This window comes from Ursus arctos, chromosome X (assembly GCF_023065955.2).
Source record: "Ursus arctos isolate Adak ecotype North America chromosome X, UrsArc2.0, whole genome shotgun sequence".
In the NCBI taxonomy this organism is placed as follows: domain Eukaryota; kingdom Metazoa; phylum Chordata; class Mammalia; order Carnivora; family Ursidae; genus Ursus; species Ursus arctos.
In genome coordinates, this window is record NC_079873.1 from 56,950,347 (window position 1) to 56,970,350 (window position 20,004).

At 55.5% G+C, this 20,004-nt stretch overlaps 1 protein-coding gene across 6 annotated transcripts; it reads right to left on the minus strand.

Annotated features, from left to right (window-relative positions):
• Nucleotides 1-4,690: 4,690 nt before the first annotated feature.
• Nucleotides 4,691-20,004, minus strand: ZMYM3 (zinc finger MYM-type containing 3). Of its 6 annotated transcripts, none has more exons than XM_048213778.2 (25): nucleotides 19,947-20,004; nucleotides 17,861-18,546; nucleotides 16,837-16,880; nucleotides 16,444-16,510; nucleotides 15,716-16,010; nucleotides 15,300-15,477; nucleotides 14,729-14,947; nucleotides 14,284-14,434; nucleotides 13,885-14,000; nucleotides 13,632-13,718; nucleotides 13,344-13,494; nucleotides 12,900-13,072; nucleotides 12,547-12,712; nucleotides 11,792-11,889; nucleotides 11,546-11,708; nucleotides 11,157-11,269; nucleotides 10,845-11,019; nucleotides 10,514-10,660; nucleotides 9,939-10,042; nucleotides 9,449-9,617; nucleotides 8,931-9,082; nucleotides 8,332-8,446; nucleotides 7,215-7,469; nucleotides 6,275-6,392; nucleotides 4,691-6,156 (listed from the first exon to the last, which is right to left on the minus strand). In XM_048213778.2, the coding sequence occupies exons 2-25, from the start codon at nucleotides 18,525-18,527 to the stop codon at nucleotides 5,964-5,966; spliced, it is 4,116 nt and encodes a 1,371-aa protein (XP_048069735.1). In that variant the 5' UTR covers nucleotides 18,528-18,546; nucleotides 19,947-20,004; the 3' UTR covers nucleotides 4,691-5,963. The 6 variants fall into 6 exon arrangements, with proteins under 6 accessions (XP_048069735.1, XP_048069734.1, XP_048069736.1 ...); XM_048213777.2 differs by having other exon boundaries at nucleotides 16,444-16,516; XM_048213779.2 differs by lacking the exon at nucleotides 19,947-20,004 and adding an exon at nucleotides 19,301-19,468.

Below are 20,004 nucleotides of genomic sequence, written 5' to 3' on the forward strand. Positions count from 1 at the left end.
AAATTTTAAAAGGGGCGCCTGGCTGGCTCAGTCAGTAGAGCATGTGACTCTTGATCTCAGGGTTGTGACTTCAAGCCCCATGTTGGACGTAGAGACTGCTTAAATAAAACAAAACAAAACAAAACAAAAAAATCCCACAAAACACAAAAAACCTAACCCTCCCAAGGGTTAAATCAAGATCAAGTTTTGAGCTGCCACCATTTCTCTGCCTTAACCTTAGGGATCTCAAAGGCACACTTTGTTTCCCAGCGGTGTCCTCCTGGCCGTTTTCATCTCCCCTACAGCTTCCCTTCAAGAGACAAAGCCCTTCATTCTACAGTTAGTCTGAAAATGCAGATTCCCTGGAGAATTCATGCCAACTAAAAGTCATTCACGTGAAAATACAATCAGTTAGCCAACAAACAAGGTCTTGGAAATTCCATGTCCCAAATCTTTCTCAAGCCCCTCTCCCCCTCAGCACTCCCATTGCACTCCTGCCTTCCTTCAGACCTTGCGATGATCTCCTAACTGATCATTTGGACAATAAAAGCTAACATTATTGGGGCACCTGGCTGGTTCAGTCAGTTAAGTATCTGCCTTCAGCTCCGGTCATGATCCCAGGGTTCTAGAATTGAGCCCGGCATCAGGCTCCCTGCTCAGCAGAGAGCCTGCTTCTTCCTCTCCCTCTGCCTGCCGCTCCCCCTGCTTATATGTTCTCTCTCTTTCTCTCTCTCTCATTTATTTGACACAGAGACAGCCAGTGAAAGAGACAAGCAGGGGGAGTGGAAGAAGCAGGCTCCCAGCAGAGGAGCCCGATGTGGGGCTCGATCCCGGAATGCCGGGATCACACCCTGAGCCGAAGGCAGACGCTTAACGACTGAGCCACCCAGGCGCCCCAGAAATAAAATCTTTTTAAAAAGCTAACATTTATTAAGTGCTTCCTGTGTGCTGGGCACTGTGCTCAGCAGTATCTTCTTTAAATCTCATCACTCGCTGAGGTAAATACCATTTTGACCCCATTTTACAGATAAGGAAATTGAGGCCTACATGGGTTAAGTAACTTGCCCAGGCCCCACAGCTCGGAAAGAAGGGGTTGAGCCGGAAACTGGAACTCATGTCTGCCAGATGCCAAAGGTGAAGCACGTGGCCATTTCTGAAACACTGCGTCCCTGTAACCAGCCCCCCAGGCTTCCTCAGACCCAGTCCTCCTCCACCTCATGCAGACATTTGGGGTCCCCTTAAAGCATGAATCTCACTGATTCTGTGTGAAAATCTGGTAACGGCTTTCCACTACTTCAAGGATACAATATGACTGGTCCGCTTTGCCAGGACGGAGGGGTTTCCCAGTTTCATTGCTAAAACTGGGAGAGTCCTGGGGGCGCCTGGCTGGCTCAGCATGGTAGAGCATGCGACTCTGGATCTCAGGGTCCTGAGTTCGAGCCCCATGTTGGGCTTAGCGACGACTCCTAAAAAAATTAGGAAAAAAAAAAAAACCTGGGAAAGTCCCAGGCAAAGTAAGATGGTTGGTCACCCTAGCAGCGCGTGACACGGCATTCAATGCCTTTCACACCCTGATCCCCATTTTCCCCAGGAACACCTGCCCCAACTTCTCACCCTTTTTACTACTTTTTTGGCAGCCCAACCACTCATCCCTAAAAGCACTGTGTGTTCTCTTATACCTCCATGCCGGTTTAAAAAAAAAGAGTTATTTATTTATTTTGAGAGAGAGAGAGAGAAGGGGAGAGGGGCAAAGGGAGAGAGAGAGAAAGTCTGGAGCAGATTCTGAGCTGACCATGGAGCCTGATGCAGGGCTCGATCTCATGAACTCTGAGATCACGACCTGAGCTGAAACCAGGAATCTGACGCTTAACTGACTACGCCACCTGGGCACCCCAATACCTCCATGCCTTTTGTGTATGCTGATCCCCACACCTCCACTCTGCCTGACAAACTATGCTCACTCTTCATGGAAACCCAGCTCCCGGGTCACCTCTGTGGGCTTTCCTGATTTCCTGGGAGGGAAGGAGCAACAATTACATTGTAACCCTGGTTATTTTCTTGACAGTGAAACTTCTCCTGGGTCACAACTAGACTAAGCCAATTGAGGCAGCTAGAATGCAAAGGAGGTGCTCACTCTCAGGGTTTCACAAATGCCTACCCTGTACTTGCATGACCCTGACAGTGAGGGCCCCTTGTATTTTGCACCCTGGATACCTTGATTGCCTCACCCTAGTCCCAGCCCTGGTCTTCCCTCCCTATCGGACTAGGGACTTCTCAAGAGCAGACCCCAAGTTTTTACTCCGCCTTTTAAGCCTAATGACTAGCACAAGCCTAGGCACAGAGTAGAAATGTAGTTGAACTAATGACGTCAGACTCTTCTCTGTTCCAGTAGGGGAAGGAAGGAAGGGAGCCAGACGGCTTTAGGTCCTGGTGGGGATGGGAGAAGAAGGCAAATTTGACAGACCTCCTTTGGCCTGGGGATGAGAACAGCTTTGTGTCAAGTGGCTCTACCTTTGGCATCCGGCAGATTGGGGCTCCCTCTCTGTTCCTTTCGCTGGTTAATTGGAGATACTCTCCAAGGTACCGTTATTTTTTGTCTTCTTCTCTCTTCATTCAGTTTCTCCCTCAGTGATCTAGTCCAATCCCAGAGCCTCAGCTAGCTAGCTCTTTGCAGATGACTTCTTTTTTTTTTTTAAAGATTTTATTTATTTATTCGACAGAGATAGAGACAGCCAGCGAGAGAGGGAACACAAGCAGGGGGAGTGGGAGAGGAAGAAGCAGGCTCACAGCAGAGGAGCCTGATGTGGGGCTCGATCCCAGAACGCGGGGATCACGCCCTGAGCCGAAGGCAGACGCTTAACCGCTGTGCCACCCAGGCGCCCCTGCAGATGACTTCTAAATTGACATCTCATGCATGACGTTAAGTAGAAGAGGTCAGAGAGAAAGACAAATACTGTACGATCTCACTTAGATGTGGAATCTAAAAAAGCTGAACTCGTAGGAGCAGAGAGTAAAATGGTGGTTTCCAGGGGCTGGGGGTGGGGAAACAAGGAGGCATTGGTCAAAGGCTCTAAATTTCCAATTATAGGATCAATAAGTTCTGGGGATCTAATGTATAGCATGGTGACTATAGTTAACAACATTATATTATACACTTGAAAGTTGCTTAGAGAGTAGATCTTCAATGTTCTCGCCCTCCCCCCCCAAGAGAGATGGTAATTTGCGACGGGCTGGAAGTGTTAGCTCCACTGTGGTGGTGATCATTTTGTGATGTATAAGTGTATCAAATCAGCATAGCCATAACCTTTAAACCGATACTGTTATATGTGAAGTGTACCTCAATAAAGCCAAAAATAAAAAATAAACACCTCATCTCTCTTCTAAGCCTCAGACCCATCTTTCCGACTGCCTAGTGCGTAGGGTAATATCTAGTATCCATACTGCTCTTTTTTATTTTGGGGGGGGGTGGGGAATGGGCAGAGGGAGAGGGAGAGAATCTGAAGCAGGCTCCATGCCCAGTGTGGAGCCCAATGTGGGGCTCAATACCGCACCCCCGAGATCGTGACCTGAGCTGAAATCGAGTGGGATGCTTAACAGCCTGAGCCACCCAGGCACCATGACACTGCTCTTTTGTGCCCATTTTCCCATGTGGCCTTTGCAACGGTTCTGTGAGAAAGTTGGGGTGGAATATTTTTAAGGTGAGGCTCAAAAAGGCAGGCCGGTCCAGGTTTGAGTGGCAGAGCAGAAAGTCAAGTTTGGCTGTTCTTTTCGCCTTGTTGCACAGCCAACACAAAGGGGTTTCAGGAGTCTCGAACCCACCATGACCAAAACCTCAACTTGTTACCAACCCTGTCCTACTCCTACTCTCCGGCAAAAGAGCAAAAACAAAAACAGAACAGAACCACCACTCTCCAATCGGCAAGACTAGCAGCCTGGGATTCACGCTCACTTCCTCCCTCTCCCCCAGATTCTGCAGACGTAACTTCAAAATATCTGAATCCATCCTTTCTCTTCCTTCTTTATCCCATGGCCCCCATCAAGGCCCACGGAATCTATCAGCCCCAGCTCTTACCTGCCCCCACACCCCTATCCTTTATACTCTTGTGGGGGGAATCTCCTCCCTAAAGCAACACACTGATCCTGTCATTCCCTGGTTGGAAAACCTCAGCCTCGCACTTCCCTTCCCTGGGGCTTTGACTGGGTCGAGCCCCAGTCACTGCCACTTATTGAGGCCCAGGACAAATGCCTTTGCCCTCTGTGAACTCACTGCATACACCTCCTCATAAACTGGAAAGGAGTTCCTTATTCCTCTGCTCTCCCATAGCACCGGATATATTTATTTCATTCGGCTTGTCTTCAAACTAACTGTGCACCGGTCTGTCTCCCCTTGTAGCCTGGGCCTGCTGGGGGTAGGATCTGGGTCTAATTCATCTTTGTCTTCTCTGAAGCATGTAATCTGAGGTCCTTAACATAGTAGGTCCTTAACAGATAGCTGTTGAATTGATTTTTTTCCCCCTTATTTGGAAACCTGTTATGAAGAGGACCATATTCCTAGTGGATCCCTTCAGTGAGGCGGGTAACAATGATTCTTAGACTGGGGCAGGACACCCCACCTCTTTACCCCTAGAGAGCTTTGAAGCTGTCCAGCATTGGTCCTCTCTATCCCTCACCCCTCCAAATGCCACTCTCCCTCCCCCAGAGAAGGCAAAAGACAATTTTAATTCTTTATTTGAAACAAACAATTCCAGAGACAGAAGGTTAGTCGTGACAACAGCTTCTCACTACAACACAAGGGTGGGCATGGCTCACTGAAGGGACAGGCCAGGCGCCTCAGAACAATATATACAATTTAAACAGTGGCTAAACTGGTGACAGTTATAAAAACACAAAAAGGAGGCTGGGGAACAGCAAAGCCAACAGGGAAAAGAACTGGGTACCCCCTTTGCTGGACGCTAATAGATTTCTGGAACTACAAAGGCAAGATGGGGAAGAGAAATGTCGGCAGCGGGGGCGGGACCCCTGCCCACAGCTCCTCACCCATCCTTTGACCACAGATCCCATCCTGCACGACCCAGGGCCCACCCCCCCAGGCTTGGCCTGGCTCTTATGACGGGGGAAGAACAAGAGTGGGGAACCCAGCCCCAGTCCAAGTGAGAAGGTAGTTTTTTGCCTTGGGAAACTCTGTCCATTGAACTAAAGGGAGGCAGTCACAGAAGGGGGCTAAGCGTGTTGACACCATGGCTCATGCCAACCTAAGATGGCAGAGAGAGACAAACACATAAACCAAGGGGATAGGAGTCGGCTCCCCATGCTTAGAGTCATTCTCTGCCTTTGAGGGAAAGAAAGCATTTGGAAGTTTTTAAACGCGCAGCACCAGGGGTTGGCGCTTGCAGGGGCAGGGAAGGGGAATACAGTGGCGAGGGGTTTCCAACCACCAGTTATCTCATGGGAGGGGAAGAGCATCTAGGCTCCGTGTTGTAGGTAGACGGACCCCTCATTACTTTCAGATCTTTCCTTTAAGACCCTTTAGCGTGGTACTGTGGAAGAGTGGAGAAGGGAGTGGACACAGGGCAGAGAAGGCAGCTGGGTTTCTTCCCTTGGCCGAACCTAAGAACGGGGAGCTTTACCTATGTGGGATGGGTCGGGAAACCCAAAGCCAACAGGATCACCAGAGCTATGAACACTCCATCCAGAGTCTGGCCCCAGGAGAAGGGGTTTACTCTGAAGCATAAAGAAAGTGGCCTCACTGGGTTTTGCCCATCACTGGGACCCCAGCCCCTGAGGACAGAGGACTGGGACCCTGGGGTCGTCAAGTGGTAATGGAAGAAGGTAAAAGCCAGGGGTTCCTAGGGAAGGCAGGGGATGGAGGAGGGCAGTCGGGGCCCTTCAGAATGAGTAGCATTGGTTCCCGGGCCAGACACCCTGTGGGATGCGGCCCCAGGACAGATATTGGCGTGAGAGACAGACACGGACAGCACACGGGCTCAGTCCAGGTCTTCCTCCCCAGGACGACCCAGCTCCTCATAAATCTCACGCACGGCCAGGATGCGATTGAGCATACTCTCCAACATGCTGCGGTCCATGGGGATGACGGAATACCAGAGAGGGGACTCCGCGATGCAGGACCGTTCAGGTTGCAGGTAGAAGACATCGTTGCGAGTCCGGAGGCTTTCAGGACTGCCATGGCGGGGAGGGGGTTGGGGGGAGGGGGTGGTAGGACAGAGATCAGTACCAGGGCGAAGTAGACCCCTGGGGTCCCCATGCTAATGTCATTCCTGCAAACCCTCCAACTCACCATTTGGAGAGATAGAACTCATAGAACTTGACCGGGCAGCGGAGGGGATTCATGCGGTTCTCACGCTGCTCTAAGATAGGGGCTTCATCTTCTCTCTTCCGTTTCCCAGGACCCGTGTCTGCAGAGGAGGCAAAGGACCCAGGGTCACTGAAAGCGCAGTGGCGATGAACCACCTCCAAGAGCACGGTCCAGGGCACAGAAGGCCTCGGGACGCCAAACACAGTCTCATAGAGGAATAAAAGCAGAAGAGTCAGTCAGTCTCCCCACACCAAGCAAACGTCCTGTGGCCGGGCGGGGCGGGGGGGTTCTCTGCAGGCCTCCCTGGTTCTCACCACCAAAGCCTCTCTTTATAAAAATCTCCCCCAAATTGATTTCCCAAAGAAGTCACCTCAGAAGTGATGCACACATGCTCACAAAACAGGCCTGACTCTGCAAGGCTGGGCTGGCCTTCCAGGACAGAGAAACAGCCACGGTCCCGGCCCCTGGTACATCAGACCAGGGGGAGGCTTGGGTCCAGAGCAGCGACCTCGGGAACTGCACTCGGATGGGACGGGACTCCAGGGCCAGAATGGAAACCGAGGTGTGGTTTCTGTCATGCCCAATAGCAAAGAGCCAGGGAAAGCCTTTCATTCATGCCGTCAACTCTCCCCCACAGCCACACACACCCAACGGCTTCCTACCTGTCCCCCCCCCCCGCCCGCCAAGAAAAGGAGATTGCCTGGAAATGAGCAAAGTCAGGACACAGGCAGGCAAGTGACCGCTCATCAGGGCAAGAGCCACAGGCCCGCGGATAGCGGGGCCGGCTGTTTGCGCCTGCTCTGCAGACACGGCAATGGAAGGGCAGGAAAGCCGAGGAGAGGGCCAAGCCGGCGTTGATGGTGGGGCCCCGAAGGTGCAAGCAGAGAGGGGGAAAGATAAAGGAGCGGGGGCAGCCTCGTACCTCGCCCTTTTCTCTGGCGGACGGGGGCATAATAGCGGATGCTCACCACCTTGGTGGTGCCCCGAGGGGTGGTACACTTGCGCGACTGCCGCACCACGTTGGTGAAGGAGAGCTGCATGTGTTCCTCGGCTGTCTGGAGCCCAAAAAACTTAGTGTTGAAGAACATGAGTGTGTTGAGGAGGACAAAGGGCGAGTAGACCCCCAGCTGCTTACACTCCCAGAGGTGCTCTTCCTCCACCCGGGAGAACACCGTATCTGCAACGGTCAAGGGGGAGAAACCCGTCAGAGGTGAGCGACTGCCCACACCCGACCGCTTCCGATCCCAGATGTCCTGCTCACAAGCACTTCCCACACTGTACCCGTTCACAGAAGATCAAACCCTGATACTCTGCTAGAGTAGATGGTGAAACCGGGTTGTTGTTGTTTTTGTTTTGAGTAGGCTGTGTGCCCAGTGTGGAGCCCAATGCGGGGCTTGACCTCACGACCCTGAGATAAGTCCTGAGCTGAGATTAAGAGTCAGACACTGGTGGGAGGGGGCACCTGGGTGGTTCAGTTGGTTAAGCATCTGCCTTTAGCTCAGGTCATGATCCCAGGGTCCTGGGATCAAGTCCCACATCAGACTCCCTACTCAGCAGAGAGTCTGCTTCTCTCTTTCTCTCTCCCTCTGCCCCTCCCCCCCATTTTCTCTCTTTCTCTCAAATAAATAAATAATTAAAAAAAAGAGTCAGACACTTAACCGACTGAGCCACCCAGGTGCCCCGAACTGGATTTTTTTTATGGTTTCCACCTGCATTTGGAGCTTCTCTCACCAGCCTCAAGTTATAGGCAGGCAGACGTAAACTTTGGGGAGTCCCACAACGTCTTCTTTTCTCTCCTCACTTACCAACCAAACTCAGGCCACCTTTCTCAGACCCAGAGATAGCTCATCAGACTAAGTCAAGTTCAAGGATGGGGGCCTCAGTTCCTCTAGCTCTGAACCCTGAGGCCCCCAGGTCCATAATTCCTGCCCTCCGAGCCTCTGTGAAGAGTGGCAGACCAAAGAGCCCAGGACTCTTGGAACGGTGTACTGAAAGACCGGAGGAAAGGGCAGAGGGATTGCTAAGTCCCTGTCCCTTACTGTTGGGGAGGAGCGTGGGCTGCCAGGTACTCAGAGACTTGTTGAGTTCTTGAACGAAAGTCAGGTAGTAAAGGTCCGTGAAGATGTTCACCATTCGGTTATTTTCCAGCAAGTACTGAGGAAAGAAAACCAAACGCACATAAGAAAGCGAGACTCCAGGTTCCAAAGGAAAGGCACAATGCTGAAGGCCCCAGGCATGGTGACCTTGGCAATGAAGAGGCAGTGGAAAACAGCTGCTGGGTTATGTGACCCAGGGTGCCCTTCCCCAGGGATGCCCAGCACTCTGAGGTGCTGGGGCCTTGCTAGAAGAGGAGGGAGTTTTGGATATGTGTCACAGCTGGCCATTCACCAGCCTGGCCCCCCTCATCACGTAATGCAGGGGGCCGACCTCTCCCAGTGGGAACTTACCATCCCCCCACCACTCAAGGAACCCAGCTCCACCCATCCTTCCCTTCCTAGAATGGGTCTGAGGATTACCGAGCGGACCTGCTCAAGGTAGGAGACAGGGTGAGGAACAGGGAGTGGGACAGGATCATTTCTGGTGGGACCCGGCCTGCTCTGTCGAGAGTGATGGCCAGTGAGCCGGCTGCAAGGGGTACCTGTTGGATGCCAAGACACAGATAGTAGATACTGTCGGGTTCGTATCGTTCACCGTTGGGTCGAGTGATTTCTCTCACAAACTGGGCCAGACCATAGTTGAGTTCGGCAGCGGAGCAGGCCAGAATATCCTCTTTGATGCGCATCGGTTTGGCTACAGTGATATGCAGTAGAGGTGGACGGGATTAAGAACACTCCACACGGAGAATTTCATTTCGCTCCATCGTTAATCCCTTCATCCCTCAGTTGCATCCAGCTCCAGAACAAACCCACCCATTGCAAAAAAAACCAAAAACCAAAAAAAAAAAAAACCCTCAGCCTTGAAACCTAGGCAGCTTCTCCCCTTATTCTACAGCCCCTCCCCATCTTCACAGGACACCCTTCGGTGATCACAGCCTTATCACTCCTAGACACCCTCACCTCCTCAGCTGAATCACAGCCCTGGCCCTCTTCCTTCCTCTCCCTCCCCCACACGCTCTCCTCTCCATAGGGTATCTTCCTCCCCTCCCCCCCAACTTACGGCCAAAACGCAGCTCATCCCCCTTGCTCGTCTCTCCATTGGCATATTTTGACTGCACCCAGCACTTCCAAGCATTGACACCATACGAATAGTTGAGTCCAGTACAGCTAGGCTGGCTGCTCATGGAGTCTCGGGAACAGCTCTCCGAAAGCACCAGCCGCTTTTGACCCTGCAGCGGGAGAGAAAGGAGAGGCGTGGCTGGGGCAAGGCTGGGGGCACCACAGAAGCTAGTCGGCATAGGGTTGACCACCACGGAACCAGGGGACTGACATCAGAACATGGCACGCTTCCAGAGCACAGAGCCCCAGGAACAGCCCCGACGACCTCGTGAACCGGGGAGAGAGAAAGTTCAGCTCCTTCTCGGTACTCACAATGGCAGGGAAAGGAGGGCAGGGAAGTCAAACTAAGGCTGCTGGCTTGGCTATGCGACCCTCCCCTGAGTTCTTTGAGCCCCCTCCCACTTCTGTGGACGCAGCACCCCAGCCCTCACCTTCCTCATGGTGCGGGGAAGGTCTTGTTCAGTAGACACGTCCTCGGGCCCTACTAGGCCGCAATCAAAGAGGAAGTCTACGCTGGGGTTAATGTCCAGAGGATCTGTTAGAGAGGAAAGGAAGAAAAAAATCAAGGTTTTAAGATCGCAACCCGGTAGTCCTCCCACCCTCCCCCTCCTACTCGCCCACGTGCATGGAGATGAGCCTCCTACACAGCTTCACTGTAGGCAAGAGGAGCCAACAAAGCTATGCCAAGAACACACTCAGCGGTACACAGACACCAAGACTCACAACGATGCGAATGTAACACCACTGAACTGCATACTTCAATGCAGGGAAGATGGTAAATCTCAGGTTATGTGTTTTGCCATGATTGGAATCAAAAACAAACAGCAAGACACAAATGTAAAATAGCGCGTGTCCCAGTATCTCTGGCACTAGTCCCTGCATGAGCCCTCTGTCACAGGGTCACAAGGAGCACTGTTTAGGGTCATGCTGAGGTCACGAGGGACACTCCTCGCCTGCTGGCACAAAGGCCCCTGTATTCCCTGGACACACTTTGCATCCTACTCACTCTTGGGGAAGTCGGCCTCCAAATCTTGCCCGGGCTCATCCAGGACATTGGCCATCTTGACGGCCATGGCCAGGACGTCATCTCGAGCTGGCCCGAACAGGTCACAGTCTTCCAGAAGCCCCTCTGCACTCTGGTTGCTCACAAGATCTGGGAGGCAGAGAAGGTGGCTTGGTCACTGCAGCTCCTGACTAGCGCCCTCACGGGCCTTCAGGGGCCAATCCCAACTACTCCCCAGTAATGCTAAGGCACCAAGATCACCACACTCCACCCCCTGAGGCCGAGACAGACGGGTCGCACCCCGTGTCCCTCATCACCGCTGTCCGTGGCATACCACAAAGGTCAGATGAGGCCTTGTCTAACTCCTCAGCCTCTGCAATCATTTCCGCCATAGCCAGGATGTCGGCCTCCAAGGGGTTGGAAGGGATCTTCACTTTCAGCTCCTCGATGGTCTCCACAATCTTGTCTGTGCTCTCCAAGGTGGTGGGCAGGAACATGGGCACAGGCACCTGGAGGCGCAAATCCCAACTAGACACCAAGAAGTGCAGGCGCGAGGAAGAGGGGCGGCGAGTGAGCGCGAGGGGGCGGGCGGGTCTCAGGCCTGAGAGGGCAGGCGAGGCCACGGCGAGCAGGGCAGGGGACTCACCGGGATGGGCATGGAGAAAGGCACCGGGACTTTCTGGCAGTACAGATGCATAGGCACTGGCACAAAGATGGGCACTGGGATGGGCAGCACGATCACCTGTGGCTTCCACTCTTCTGTGGACAAGAAAGGTCTTCTCAGAGCCCCCGTGAGATCGGTCACATCTGGCCCGGACCGGACGCTTGCTCGTCACCCCAGAAGGCTCTGACGCACGCTCAGTGTCACAAACCTGCCCTCGCACCAAAGGCTGACAGACAACTCTATGGTTCCAGGACAACCGTACGTGTGATACCTCAGCCGCCTAAAAAAACCCCTGGTCTGGCTCCCAAGCACTGAGCTGGAGGCCTAGGACCAGGGAACATAGCCCGGGATGTCTAGGTACCCTGGCTCACCTGTTTGACTCCCTTTGGACTTCATCTCCACCTTGCAGGAGACCCCCCGATTCTGCATCAGCGGTTTACACATGGCAGCTTTGTTTTTGCGGGGCGTTGCTGGGGGAGGTGGGGGCGGAGGAGGGGTTGAAGCGGTGGGAGCCGATCGGGTCTTTGCAGGGATCTGCAGAGACAAATGAATGTTAGTGCTGCCAATTTACCAGGCCCCCTTCTGAGGCCATTCACCCCCTTGGCTTCAGCCCTGACCTTGCCCAGATTCCCATTTTCCTCTGGGGTCTTCACTGTATTGCTGTTCTCCACTTTGGTTTGAGACGGTGTCTGGGGCTTTGACTCAGGAGACTGACCTAGAGATCAAAACAAATGAATGCTCTCATCGGAGGAACCTTCTCTCCGTTTTCCTCGTCCCTGTCCAGGGAGAGGTCCATTACGAGGTGCACTAAATGTAAATGGGATATCGCAACTATCCCCTCTTCCACCCCAAGTCTAGTCTTCTCTAGGCCCTAGCGACAGGGGCCAAGAAGATTCTTTGCTCCTGGCTGCCAAGAAGATCAAAGAATAGTTTCCCCAAGAACCCACACTTTGAGACCTTCCGTGCAGATGTCCCTCAGAAGCCTGGGACCCCCGGAGCTGTGAAGAGGCTGAGGTAACATTCTAGAAACAACAGCCTTCAGTCTCACTAAAGGTAGAGCTTATGCTAACACCTTCTTCTCTCAGAAAACTAACCCCAGCCCCCACAGGCCCCGTCCCACCTGGGTAGGTGCCCATTCCCTAAAAACACATCCTCGACAGAGACGTGGGAGACTCGAACTCTGAGAACCTTTAAACAAGGCTCCCCCTGGACAGCACGGTCCAGAAGCTGCAAGGGAACACGGCGCCAGGAGCTCTGGCCAAGGATGAGGGGAAAGCCAGGGCATGAGAAGAGGGGGGCTGGGCCCAGGGTTAGGAGAGTCTGGGCCAGTTCTAATGGAGCGGGCCCCCCCCCCCCCCCGCCCGGGACTCACTGTTCAGGAGGCTCTCGGGCCCACTCTGGGTATCCAGGTTGGGTTGGTTCTGCTGGCTATAAAAGCGCAGCAGACACTGTTGGTTGCAGAAATGACGGATCTGCCCGCGCCAGTGGATGGTCTCCAGCAGCTTCCCCTGGCGCTTACAGGCGTGGCACCGGGCAGCCTGAGGGTGTCGACAGGATGGTCAGCCCCACCTCCCTAAAAAACGTGCTGAGCCCTCTGCCCCTGCGGCGAAGCCCTCCGCGCTGCTCCCCTTGGGAGGCTCGGCCAGGTGGAGCCCCCTCCCTGGAGATCAGCCCCCTCCCCGAGGCTCGTGCAACAGCCACCCCCCCCCCCGCCGCACCCCTTACCTTGCAGTACCACAGCAGGTACTTGCTCTTACAGTCCTCGCTGCAGAAGTCCCAGGTGCTGCCGTCCAGCTGCTCGGTGACTCCACGCTGGCAGGTCTGGGAGCAGTAAGTACAAGTGATACAGCACAACCCCAGCTTCTTCGTGAAGTCCTGTTTGTACAGCAGCACACAGCCTGGGAAGAGGGCAAGAGGGAAGAGTCCAGAGACACAGAGATTGCCACGGCCCCCACTCACGGCGAGACCCGACCTTTTCAAGGTGGTCCGAGTAAAAGCTCCAACAGCCTCTGGGGCCTGAAGCCTTCAGATGGACGGGTGGAAGGATGGACGGAGGGGAGGGGCCAAAGACCCGCGCCCCACAGGCCGCAGGGCAAGCCCTCCTCCCTTCCCTGCCAGCCCCTCGGGCTGTGAGGTTCAGGGCCTTCTGCCCCTTCCCCACCTCCTCACCTTCGCTGCAGAAGCTCTTCTCCACCCCGCTGAATCGGAGCTTCTCGTGCAGGAGCTTCTCCTGCCGGCAGTGTTCACACTGGGACACCACTCCCCGGAGCCGCTTGAAGTCCTCACAGCAGTCCCGGCAGCAGAACTGGAACACCTGGTCCTGAGATGGGGGCACAGGGCAGGAGGACAGAGCTGTGGCTTCCAGACGTACCCGGAGCCAAGCGGAGGCGGCCCCTCAGGCGGTGGATTTCTGTCGGGGTGGTACGGCAGGACGTTGGTGGGGGTGGGGGGTCTTACCTGCCAGTCCAAGACCTCAGGCTTGCCACTGAAGAGGCTGTGGCAGTAGTGACAGCTCAGGTGAATGCCCCCCTCGGGGCTTGTGCGCTGGAGGGAAGGAAGACAAGTAAGGGAGGTGTGTGGCGGCGGTGGTGGGGAGGGCGGGGGGAGTCGGGCTTGTTCTTTGCTCTGCCCGGGCCTACCTACCCCAACTCTCGTACCCTCTCTCTGTCACCACACCCTTCTTTAATCCCTGGTCCAGGGTTTGGAGTACCTGGAACTTGGTCCAGCAGCTGGGGCTGCAGAATTGGTAGACTGTGCGATCAACCTTGTTGTAGTAACAGGGGTCAGAGAGGCTGCGGCGGCAGAAGCTGCAGGGTCGGGGAGGGCCTGGGGCACAGAGAGAAAGGGAGAGGGAAAGCAAGAGACAGAGAGACAGAAAGAGACAGAGAGAGAGACAGAGAGACAGACAGAGGGAGAGAGAGAGAGAGAGAGAGAGAGAGAGTACACAGAAGGCGTAAGGCAGTGCAGAGACGGAACAGGAAACCCACGGGAAGATGGGAAGATGTGGCTGGGGCTGAGGTCGGGCGGCAGGGATTACTTTAGAAGAGGGGAGTATGGGAGGTAGAAGGAAGGCCAGCAGGGGTCTCAGAGAAGAGGGCTTTGCACCTACCAGCGAGCCCTGCCTGCTTCACTTTGTAAGAGGTGGTACAGCACAGGGAACAGAACAGGCTGGTCTTGCCATTACGATCCACATGTGATAGCATCTCAAAGTTCTTACACAGGGTCTTGCACCAGACACAGGGGTACACACGTGTGTTTTTCTGTGAGGATGGGGAAGGAGAGGCTGAGGCTGGATTTGTCCCTTCACTTTTATTTGTTAAATTTTTTAAAACATGAAAGATTTCAGGCAATACAAAAAAAGTATAGATGATGATATAACAAAGACCTGTGTATCCACCAGCCAGCTTCAAAAATAAAACATAACAGATACAATTGAAACCCCCTTTATTCGTTTTATTCCTCCCAACCCTCGACCCCGTCAGGCACCTTTATTCGTCACCCGGGAACCGCACCCCCTTCCACAGCCCTCTAACGCACTACTCCCTCGGCCCCACCTTCTTGTATGCCCCCAAGCAGGTTGTGTTGCAGAACCGCTTTTGTTGGCCCTCGTGGAAGAGGAGCTCAGGGCCAGGGCTCCCGGTCTTGGTGTAGATGTAAGCCCCGCACTGGTCACAACAGTTGGTTTTCAGTCCCTTGTTGGCCCGGAATTTGGAGAAGCAAGAATCACTGCAGAGCCGGTGCACCACGCTGCCGTTGCTGACCTCGTGCAGGACCTGCCGTGTACGCACACACACACCCTGAGCCAGGGCCTGGGCACCACCACCCACCCCGGAGCAAGGGCAGCCCGCCCCGCCTCACCCTAGACCTTCACAGCGGACAGTGGGCCCAGGGACCCCCCAACCTGCACATCGGGCTGCCGACTTGATGGTGAGGTCCCGGGAGGCAAGGAAGGCCGGCTGCATACATCCTGGAGAAGCTCTATCCTTGAATACGCTCCCTCACGATGGCTGCCTCTCCTCCCCACTCCCCTCTTCCACAGGGCCTGGCCCCTGCAGCCCCAGGAGTGCAGGGGCAGCTCAGGGCTGGCCAGGCTCTGCCAATCTGGCCCCCCTCGAGCTTCCTCACCTCTCCGGTCTTCTGGCATATGCTGCAGCGAGTGGCATCGGCGGGATCCCCGGACTGGGGGATTGGGCGCTGCTGCTGGGCCTCGTACAGGGAGAGACAGACGGATGTGCAGAACTCATGGAAGGAGCCTCCTGAACCAGTCTGGGCCACAACCGAGTCCTTGGTGTTCCAGATCTCCCTGGAGGGGGAGAACGGGTTTGGATATTCACTTGGCACCACCCTCTCCTTTCACCAGCTCCCACCCCTCTTTGGGGACCAATGACCACGCCCCCCCACTACTCTTACTCTCCTCGGGCCCCCTCCCTCACCTGCCTCACTCCCAGTTCTGCTCCGCTAGGTTCTTGCCAACATAGTCTCTGTCTCAGCCCTTGTTCCCAGCCTGCTCCCTGCCCTCCCCGCACCTGGGGACCACGTACTTCTTGCAGAAGGTACAGGTCTTTTTGCCGGAAGGCTTCTTAGAGAAAGTGGTGAGACAGGATGAAGAGCAGAAGAGCTGAGGCAGCCCCTTGCGCTGGTAGGCAGTCTGCCCCTTCTGCAGTGGTGTCCGGCAATGTGCACAGGTCATCTTGGTGCCTACCGCAGAGCGCCCAGCCCTTTGGGCCACGCTTGAGCGTAGGGACATGCGAGGGGACCGCCGGGGCCGGAATGGCACAAAGTCCTCATCGTTGGGGTCATCTACCATGGCATCAGAATCTTCATCTGACACTGGAACTGAGGAAGTGGGGAGGGGGCAGTGAGCAGAGGCTACGGGACTGGGTCTTTAGCCCTCCTCTGAACTGAGAGTTAGCTCAGCTGGACCCCCAGGGGCTCCCCATCCCCCTAGTTCCTGCCTTTCCACCCCCACCCCCATTACACTGGCATCTTAAGCCACTGGTGTCACTCTCCCTTAAGTCACTCCATAATCTCCAAGGGAGGGCGCGGGAGGGCTCCAAGTGAGAAGACTCAGGACAGGGATGGCACAGCTGAAACAGGAAACTCCATTCTCACTGCTGTTGTTTTCAATTTCCCCTACTGCCCCTGGTTCCCATGCCAACCCACAGCACAGACAGGCATTTTGCACTCTGCGGGGCGCAGCGCTCCGGGAGCCAGGAGATCCAAGGTCCCCCACGTCCCACTCGGTCACACTTCCTCAAGCCCTACTCACTGCTCTCAGTGGAGTCCACAACCTCAGGTTTGGGAGGCTCTACTCTTCTAACACGCTCGCTTCTCTTCTGTACCTTGGAAACATGGGAGGGGAGGAAAGCTGACACCAGGGGCAGGCTAAAGGGCCTGCTGCACTAGTGCAGGGTGGGGGGGCATACAGTGATGGGAGGGGGAAGGGAGAATAGGGACCCTCGGCCCAGCCCTTAGGAGGAGAGAAGAAAAGGAGGCTGGACTTTCTCCTTAAGAAGCAGGAGACACAAGAGCTCCCTCCCTCCTCCTAACTCTCCTCACACACACCCTCCACAGAACAACATCTGGGAGGGAAAATGAAGGGTCTGTCCTTCCCAGAGCTATAGGGGGAACCAGACTCCCTCCGATCCCCTCCCCCCCTCACCCTCTCAGGCGGCTTCTCACTCGCCTTCCCAGTCAGGCCATCTCCTGCAAAGGAAGCAGAAAACAGCCTAAATCTTGAGCTTGCCCTCACCGCCCCCTCCCTGGCCCAACCTCCGCCTCCATTCCTGGGGAAGGACTTACTCAAAACTGAAAGGGAAAACTCAAGTGCCTGTGGCTTCTTGGGGCCCCTCTCAGGGTTACCTCGAGCTCTGCTCTAAGGGGGGGCAGCTATTCTCCTTTAAAAAAAAAATCCTAGCCTTCCCACCAGCCTTCTGTCCCAATCACTGGGAGTTCAGGGAACGCAGGTAACACACGCCTTTCATCAGAAGACCTACAGTTCACTAACAAAACCAAATGCAACCACCCAAAGGTAGCAAGGGGAAAAGGAAGCATTAACATGTGGATAGGTTCCCCTGGACTCAGGTGGTTATATAAGCCCCAAGACCCTGGTCACAACCTGGGAGAGGCAGAACAGGGGAGAAAGGAGAGCCTCTCAAGCCCAGGCTGTCCCTCCCCTATCAGAGACACAATTCCAGGCCCTGCGTATCTACCATTCCTCCGAAATCACTATGCTGTTGGTGGCTCCAGGACCCAGTTATCATTCATCAACCCCAGAAACCCCACTCTCTTCTGGAACAAAACAGCTGGAAAGATCTTAGTGCCAAGAAGCCTGGCGTCCTCTCCAAATTCTGAAGGAAGGACCCTGGCACCAAGAGCCCACTGGGGTAAGAAAAAGGGAACCTCTCCCAACAAATCCACTCTTCCCAACCCACCCCCTGAAACCTTACCCTATTCCTCTCCCGCAGCCACTGAGCTGCCTCCCTACCCCTACTTTCCTTCATCTTCGCCACACCCCCCCAACTCCTCCCTTCCAAACTCCCAACTCCTTCTCTATACATCTCCCTACTCTCATCTCTCCACCCTCCTCCTCCTCCCCCCCCCACATCTTCCCCAAACACACAACCACCCCTCCTTACCCCTACCCTCTCGCCATCCTGGATTCTCTAGCTTATTAGGCAACCTACCTGGCAAGGAAGGGTGTGCAGGAGGGCTAGGGCCCCCAGGTTTGGTCTGAGAACTGTTGATTCCATCCCCCAGAGTCTCTCCCACTGAAGGGCTGGGGGGACCATTTGGGCTCTGTGGCTGCCCTTGGGGAAGCTCCTCCTCCTGCCCAGGGGAGCCCCTTCTCCCTGTAGCTATGTTGGTGGTCTCCTCCTCTTCAATATGGGGGGACTGCAGTGTTATCGGTGAATCTGGAGCCAACGGCTCTAGTAGCCCCTCCGGTGAAGAGGGATTTGCCCCAGCCCCTGGCTCAGGAGGTACCACCTCAGGGGTCTGGCCCCCTGGTCCAGGCTCTAGGGTCTGATCGCCTGCATCCCATGCAAGGGTCCCCTCAGGACCATGGTCCACCTCTGGGGGGGAGGGGGCTTTATAGAGCAGCCCCCCCAGCCCCAGCAGCTCAGTGGCTCCATCCAGGACTCCAGGGTCTTTTTCCAGGCCAGCAGGGGTATCAAGCAGGTCCAGGGCTCCTGAGGATGGAGAAGGGCCAGGGGGTGCCCATCCTCGAGTTGGGGCAGTCTGGGATTCCAGTAGGTCCTCTCCAAATTCCATGTCTACTGGAAGGTCTCCAGCCAGGGGCTTCTCTGGCAGGGTCAATGGGTCAAACGGACTGGGGAAATCACTGGGGTCCATGAGGATGACTGGATATGGGCTGTAGATTAGGGGTAGAAGAGGGGGCAGAAGAGGTGGTCTTCGCCAGAATTCCTTCTTATATAGGTTCTGGGACACACCCCATCATCCACTTGGATTTCTCTTGAACAGCCCCCACCACAACCGACAAGCATTTCCACGGGCTTTAGTCCGAATGACCACTCCCCCCCCCAGTACAGCGCCCCCTGTGGGGAGAGGCGTTCCCCGCCCTGGCCCTGTGCCCACACTCGCCAGGCAGTCCGTCGTTCCACCCTCCCGCCTGCCCCCGCCACCCCACTGCAACTCCCAGTTCCCCTCCCCCCTTACCTTTCACTCCCCCCCAACTCGAGCTGAACGCCCCCTTAGAGTCTCCCAGGGCCGTTGCCACCAAGAGCCTTTCCCACCCCCGCGGTCTCAGTTCCTATCCCCTCCCCTCTCTCCTGGAGCCCCCCAGCTCCCCAGTCTTTACCCACCCTGTCTGGCCCCACCCCCCCTCCCCGCGTTGCAAGGTCCTCCCTCAGCCCTTCCTTCGCCCCCACAAACTGCCCTTCCTAACCCCTCCCCCCAGTTACCTTTCAGGGTCGCCCACTTCCTCAGCCCCGTCCCCCCTTCCTATTGCTCCCCTAGTCCTCCTTCTCCTGTTGCCCACCCCCCACCTCAGGCATTTACAGGAAGACATTTTGGAGCTACGATCTCTCCTTAGACCCCCCCCCCTCCTGGCTACTGCGAGATCCCGCCTGCAGGTTCGGTTCGGCTTGATCAGGCCCGACCCCTACCTGCGGCAGGGTTAGTGTAACGGCTACAAGCCTAGAACTGCAGACAGCGACGGCCCCGCGCTCCTTCTCCACCTCCCTCCCTAGCAGCCGGGACAGGGGTCGCGGCCCCTTTAAATGGCAGCGCCGCTCACAGCGCCCAGCGCTCTGCAGCAGGCGGGCGGGCGGCGCCAGCAACCAACCCCATTGGCTGGCTCGTGGAGGGGGCTCGCGAGACAGCGCCGGCCCCCGGCGCGAGACTCCCAGCCCAGTGGCCGCCTGGAAATTGCGGAGTGGAGCGTAGTCGTTGGAGATGGAGCTTGAGCCCCCGCCCGGGGCCCCGTTAGTTGAGGAGGAAAAGATAGCCTCTGGAGCTTTGAAGCCCGCCCTCGGGAAAGGCGGCACCCCCTCTCCACGGAATGGCCGAGTACACTAACCCACAAAAAATAGATCTACGCACCTGCTTCTCTTACCTGGCTCAAGAGTCTTCTCCCCCTTCCCCCCGCCCCCCGTCACACCCGTGCCCGCCCTACCTCCTGGAGCCCACTCTACCCGTGATCCCCTCCTCTCATTCAAATGGTTCCCGGTCCCCTCCCCCTCCCCGTGTCTCTCTTCGCTTCCCACTCGTGTTCAACCCCCCAGCGTCCGCCCCCCCCTCAACAGTCCCTACCTACGCCATGCAGCAGGCGCCTGCCAAGATTACCCTCCCCCAACCCCACCTCTCCGGG